At 44.6% G+C, this 6,646-nt stretch overlaps 1 protein-coding gene across 1 annotated transcript; it reads right to left on the bottom strand.

The window, feature by feature from the left end:
• Positions 1–374: 374 nt before the first annotated feature.
• On the bottom strand, positions 375–5,541 carry LOC144368349 (myomegalin-like). The gene is made up of 3 exons (XM_078027171.1): positions 5,024–5,541; positions 4,606–4,723; positions 375–3,021 (listed from the first exon to the last, which is right to left on the bottom strand). Exons 1-3 carry the CDS (start codon positions 5,151–5,153, stop codon positions 3,018–3,020), a joined length of 252 nt encoding a protein of 83 aa, XP_077883297.1. The 5' UTR covers positions 5,154–5,541; the 3' UTR covers positions 375–3,017.
• Between the last annotated feature and the right edge of the window lie 1,105 nt (positions 5,542–6,646).

The following is a 6,646-nucleotide window of genomic DNA, read 5'->3' as shown; positions in this document are numbered from 1 at the left end:
GCATTATTTCATAAATTTTGACAATGATTTTTTTATTACTGTATGGCCAAGAGTTCACTTGATCATTTTGCTGTAAAAGTCAAAGATTCCATCAAATAAAAACAAATATACAGCATCAATTAATCAAATTAATAGGAAAATATAGTTCAAATTTGCACCCACAATTAGATGGAAAAGGTAAAAGCCAAAACCAATGGTAAAAAGATGGAGAACCCATGAGTTCTGTGTGTATTCATACAGCCACCACAAATATTTTAATCCAAGGGTCTTGGGGCACATGTACTTAAACTTCTTTAAATACAAAGAGCCACATCACCTGTAAAATGGTGCAGAATGGTGAATAATGAATAAAATACAAAACAATGCAAAAATACTACCTTTTGATAAATTGTTTTTTTTTTAATTTCTTAATTGATGTTCTATAAATGGTGACATTTAGGTAAATTGTCCTTTAGGTGTATTGATTGCTAGGAGAATGGGTGTTAGACAAATCAGTTTGTGTTGTTCCCAGTTAGAAACAGTTCATCACCTCCTAGATTCTGGGAAGAAGTCTGTTAGAGGCTGTGCAGCACTGGCAGAGCACACTGTAGGAGCCCTGTGCATCCTTCTGTGCATCCATCCTGGGGCCCCCCTCCCTGTGTTTCTCCCCTCCCCTGCATGTCTCAACTTCTTGCATGACCCCACCCACCTCCTACCTGGGGCTCTGCATCAAGTCCACAGCTGCTAGCCTGACACAGGTCCTCTGCTCAACAGACCCCCTCATGTCCTTTTCCTCCAGTGTGGTGCCCGCCTTTCCTTCTGTGCTTCCGCCTGGTGCTTCCGCCTGGTGCTTCCTCTCTGCCCCTTCTGCCTTCCTCTTTTCTTTCTTGGACTCTTGTCCTGCCACTTGGGGATCTGCAGGTGGGTGCTATCTTGGTGTTGCCCTTCTGGTCCCTCTGGAAGGTGGGTGCTTGCACCTTGCTGATGTGGATGCTGAGGACCACCACACCTGGCCACTCACTTCTCTGATGCAGGAGTTTGTGGGGCAGGAGGTTGGCCTTCCAAATGGAAGAGGCTGACCCCTGGGCCCCTGGCAGGTAAAGAGATGGGGTGCTGACTCTTGGAACCTCCTCTCTGGAGGTCCTCTGGGCCTCAGAAGTCTGCTATTGTTGTTCAGTGCCCTCCTCCTCAGCCCTCTCTTGGGCAAGGGTGTCCTGGTTCCCTGCTAGCTGCTAGGATTTTCTTACTGCCTGCTGCCTTTTTCGCCCACAGGAAAGGTCCTCAGGGCTCACAGTTTGGCAGATGATAAGTCAGAATTGGACTGTAAAAGCTTATGCTCATCCTGATCATATGGTCTAGGATGCTCCCATCCTCCAGGCCCCAGTTGGAGTGCTAGGTCAGCATGGACCGCACAAACTCAGTAAGTCTCTGCAAGCATTTTTGGAGGTTGTAGGCTTCAGAACTTCCTCAGAGGCCAGCAGCAGCTCTAGCCTGTACTTTTCCTCAAACTCTTCGGGATAGGGTTGGGCGCGGCCTCCGCGCGGCCTATGTAAAGCGGCTCGCTTCTGAGGGGATATTTCATGGCGGGTGTCCCTTCCATGTATATCTGCCCCTGCATCAGGACTCTAGCACACTCCATTTAGCCCTACATGGTGACTTTCATCATGGCAGTGAAGCTGAAAATGTCCCTTCTTTCAAGATCAAGACCAGAGAAATAGTTGAACAGGTAGTTGGTGATGGTGGGGTGTCCTGCAGGCACAGCTGTGATTAGGGCCATGTTCTCCTCGTTGCCTTTCCAGTTGATGCTTATGGGGGCACTCTGCTAAGGTTATCACAGTGTCCACAAAGCAGACAACAAAAAGGCCCATCAAGCACTGCAGTTGGTCCCCTGCACCTTCTCATTTCGAGGACCCCACTGCACCAGTGCTTGAAGGAGCCCTCAATCCTTGGCACAGCCAGTGCACAGGAAGGTGGCCTCCTCCAGGACATTGTCCAGGGTGCTGTCCATGCTCACCACACTGCATTTCTCGTCACTTTCAGAAAGATAGAAGGAATCATCAGAAGAGATTCTATGGGTGTCTGCCAGAGTATTCTTTTCTTCACATTTTAGCTTGTCTGAAATTGGGATGCATCTCATTACCACCAACCAGTTGATAGTCACAGAATTATCCCACATTGTGCACATGTGAATTATAGCTTATAGTGGTATCCTCTTGACTGACCTGCATACCATTAATATAAAAAATGCCAGGTTTGATTGGCATTGTAAAATGGCTTCAAAAATATTACCCTATGACTCAAGTTTATCATATATGCAGAAAAGCATGGAAACAGAGCAGCAGGGTAGAAATTTGATATTAGTGAAACAAATACTCAGTGTTAGCAGAACTGATCACCATTTCATATTTTCTTGAGTAGCACTCACAAAATATTTTGAGAGCTAACATAGGAAGATAAGCACAAATAGATGAAGTTGAACTACATTTTGTCAGTGAGGCCTTGCAAAAGGTTGTCTGTCTCATGCCAATCAATGAAGTTGAAGGCAAAGAAAATCACTGTCTCACACTGTCTCATATGTGAGACAGTGCAAGAAGGTTCAGAGGAGAAATGACTGAATGCTTGTCTTGGTCTAATCAGTGAATTAGTTGAGTGGTAAACTCAAGGCAGGTGGGGTGTGGCTGGAGGAAGTTGTTCATTGGAGGCATGTCTATGAGGTATACATTTTGAATCTGGAGAAAAGAGTTTCTCTCTTTCTCTGCTTTCTGATCATCGTGTAAGTTGCCTCCCTATGCCACACTCTTTCTCCATTGATATTAAATTTATGTCTAATTACACATGAATATTCATATTATTACATATGCTTTATATTAATGTAGTTTTATGTATAGAACTAAATTTAGGAATAGTGTAGGGTTAGACATAGTGCTAGGGAATGAATATATATATATATCTCAAAAGCATGGTGGCTTTGCTTCTTTTGTGGCTCCTGGAAGGCAAAGGTCTCAATGCTGGAGCACACAGAAGGACCCTTAACGATTTCACCTGCAAGTAAACAAAAGAATTCTGTTCAGATGGAACTGTTAGACCCCACTTATGATTCCCAGACACTGGAATTAGGGCAAAGCATGCAGGAAGGCATAAACATGGTGGGAGGTAGTAAAAAGAATGAGTCAAGGGGATGCACTGGGTCTGGAGGAGATTCCAGGTTCCAGCTTAGAGGATAAGCTTCCCTGTGCACCCAAATCCCTGGTGCCCCAGCCATAGCCCTACTGCATGTCATATGGTCAGATCCTACTACTGTCCTCTTATTACCCAGTTCATACTACATGTTATGTGGTCTGAAGAAAAATAAAGGCCTTGTCATATTCCAGGAAAAGAAGGATGAACCATGAAACACGCACATGTAGAAACAGCCTGTACTGAAGAGGACATATTGGGGCAAGTTCCCCTGTTAAGTGTGTGTCTCATTTTTCATAAGGAGTAGTCAAATTGGCAGGGACCTCAGAGATGATAGAAGTCTAGGTCCACATTTAACAGATGGAGGGTAGTAGCTCACAGAGGCAAAGGGGCCAGCCAATGGCATACAACCAGTTAACATTTAGCCTGGAGTTAGAGACCAGAAATTTGGAACAAAAGAGGGTGGCCTGCACACTGGAGGGAGCCAGCAGGAACTGGAGGCTGTGGGTTAACTTGGCAGGGATAGGAAGAGGCTGTACAGAGCCAATCCTCTAAGTGTTGTGTTAAGAGGCTCAGGAAAGAAAGCAATTCTCAGAGAAGAACCAAAGGGAATTAGAAAACAAGAGCTAGTTAATATACATCCCATGCTTGATCACACTATGGGTGTCAAGGCTCTCAGGGTACAACTTAGGAACATTCCTAGAATGCTCAACTGCTCTGATGTTTACTATATAAGTTTAAAGGTTTAATTTCTCATATTTAAAACAATCAGTTACACATGAATTTTCTCTTAATAGGATTTCTAGGGAATTATTAGCACAGCATTTAAGTGAAAGTAGAGAATATCTGCTATATATATATATATTTTAAAACTTTTCCCTTAAAGTGTATTTTTTTTCTTTTCTTTTCTTTTTTTTATTGGTTGTTCAAAACATTACAAAGCTCATGACATATCATCTTTCATACATCTTTTTTTCATTATCAGTTTTTTCTTTTATATCCAGGAGACCAAATGGATCTTCCTTCATGTTTTTTAAAGAAAATGAGATGTTAAAATAAAATGCTGTTCTTAACCTAATTTTGTGCACTAAAGTCAATTTATAAGGTTATGCCTTATTTGGTTTTTCAAGTAGTTCAGGAAAGTCCAGAATGCACTTATGGCCTCAAGATCTCTTGGTAGACAACTAATTCACAGAGAGACTTTGAAAGTTTCTTCCCTCAGGGACCAACTGAACTGCATTTCTCTGGCTCCTTGCTTGACTGACATCAAGGAGAGAAAATTGGGCTAAAGGGGAGAGATGGTGAGGAGAGGAGAGTAATAACAGGGTAGAAAGCTGAGCGGGCAGGAGGGTGAAGGGATGGAATCTTAAGAGGAGGCTATCCAGGAGCTAAGACCTGTGTGGTGAACCTGATATCTCCCAGAAGGTAAAGGAGGTCAGGGTCACTTACAGAGCTGATGTCAGATGGTGATGTATTTGAAGCAGGCTCTGTGACTGTGTAAGATGGAATCGTTGCTTTCGCTCCAAGTTAGTCCTTGCCTTCTTCAAAATATCATGGGTCCTGGTCACTGAAAGAAGAAAAGAGCCCCTGAGAGAAGGAATTTCCAGCTGGGCCCTACTTGCTGGGCATGCAATTTCTAGAGCATTTTCTTCTCACCCCTCAATCATGGCCTCTTGCTGACCCCTTTGTCCCCCCCTCCTTCTGCAACCACAACTGCTCATGTCACAGGAGGGTTGGGCCCAGTGCATCAGACTCTCCCTTCCCAACATTCCCAGTGCCTCTGTGGTCACTGTTTATCTGCAGCACAAGTGGGACATCTGCAAGACCATTCCTTTCCTCTGCTGCTCCACAGCTCAGGGGCACCTACGCTGGCTGACAATGAACTGCTCCATGTTTTCCTTCTGCTGGTTAGCAGTCTTCAGACGCTCAGCTGTGCTCTCAAGGAGCTTCTCCTGTTTAGATACTTGGGCTCGCAGATCCAGGAGCTCCCTTTCCATTGATTCATTCTGGGGAAGAAGGACAAGCTCTCAGACAATAGTTTGGAGACCGAATGTATCCAGTTCTTTGTGGTTCCTACCAATCAGAAGCAGAACTCCAATCTTCTCAGCAGACTGAGTTCCCTTCATTATAGCTTCTCAATCCCTCAGTTCAGAACAGTTGAGAAAAAGACCACAGGTAGGAATGTTGAGAACCTGAAAGCCCCCAATCAAGGATCAAGGAGACCCTGACTCCAGACCCACAGCAACTCCCAACTGTGAACAAGACCTCCAAATCAGTCCTTGAAGTAGTTTTGTCTCACCCTTCTCCCATCCATGCTGGACTTGGAATTTCAGAGATACTATGTCTGGGACACAGGGCTACCTGATGACAGTGTTCACATTTCAAAATGTCTGTATGAATCTGAAGATGGTAAAGTGCTTCCTTGTAATTAGCATAGTTTTTTCCCCAAACATACCATTTACATTAATATGGAAATAAAAACTAGTGAGCGGATCCAGATTCTAGTCCAACCAAGGCAGGACAATTCTTTAGGGGCTCTACCTTTTCCCCAGACTGGAACACAGATAAAAGGTGTGCTGGGATTCTAGGAGCATGACTGAAAGAAGCTGCAGGATCACAGTGACTTCCTTTGATCTTTTGACCAAGAAGCCCTGAGGAATGGAGAAGCTTCAAAGGCCCCTGAATTTTAGTTCAAACTTCAGATTTATTGGAAGCAGATATTTATAGATTACCATGGCATCTATGTCTGTGCTTCTCCATTTCCTTTTCTTCTCTTTGAATTATTATCTTGGGGTTTGGGGTGTGAGGACAAAGTAAGGTAATCAGAGCTTCAATGAAAACATCCACCAGGGGTCTCCCTCCAGGATGCTACATTAAGATCCAGCACATTCTAACAACCTGTGTAGCTCCTGACCCTCAGAAAGCCCTGGAACTGAGAATACAGAATCTCATGGGGCAGAAGAACAAAGCTTATACCAGAAGACAACACTGGCCTCTTACCACTTTGCCAGGCAGCCCAGGGCCGTGGAAGCTTGGTAAAGCTGCTCTCCAGAACATGGTCAGGAGTGAGGCTGACTCATCTAGGGTGCGCTGCAGGGCATGAGCACTGCTTCTTAGGTCATGGAAACATTTGCTGCCTGGTGCCTGTGGAAAGGTGGGAGGGAGCCATGGACATCACTGAAGTTGAGACATCTCAAGGTTCACAACATTGCAGCCCTACACAAGACTCAAGCTTCCCTTGTTGATGAGGCACAAAGCATGGGCTGCTTGAACCTGCAAAACTCTAGCTCATTTTTTGAGGTCCCAGGACTGAAGTGTGGCTCCTTTTACCTGGAATGACTCCTCACCTGGACACCCTATATAAGGCTGTCACAGCTCATTCCCATGTCATGTCCTCTACAGACCTTTTAACTTCCTTGCATACAATAAAAGACCCCTCTGCACCAGTGAACTTGAGGTACAAGAGGTGACTTCTCACATTGGGCTTGTG

The sequence above is a fragment of the Ictidomys tridecemlineatus genome, chromosome 11 (assembly GCF_052094955.1).
Source record: "Ictidomys tridecemlineatus isolate mIctTri1 chromosome 11, mIctTri1.hap1, whole genome shotgun sequence".
In the NCBI taxonomy this organism is placed as follows: Eukaryota; Metazoa; Chordata; class Mammalia; order Rodentia; family Sciuridae; genus Ictidomys; species Ictidomys tridecemlineatus.
The sequence above is the reverse complement of the archived record's forward strand: the minus strand, read 5'-3'. Positions and strand labels throughout refer to the sequence as shown.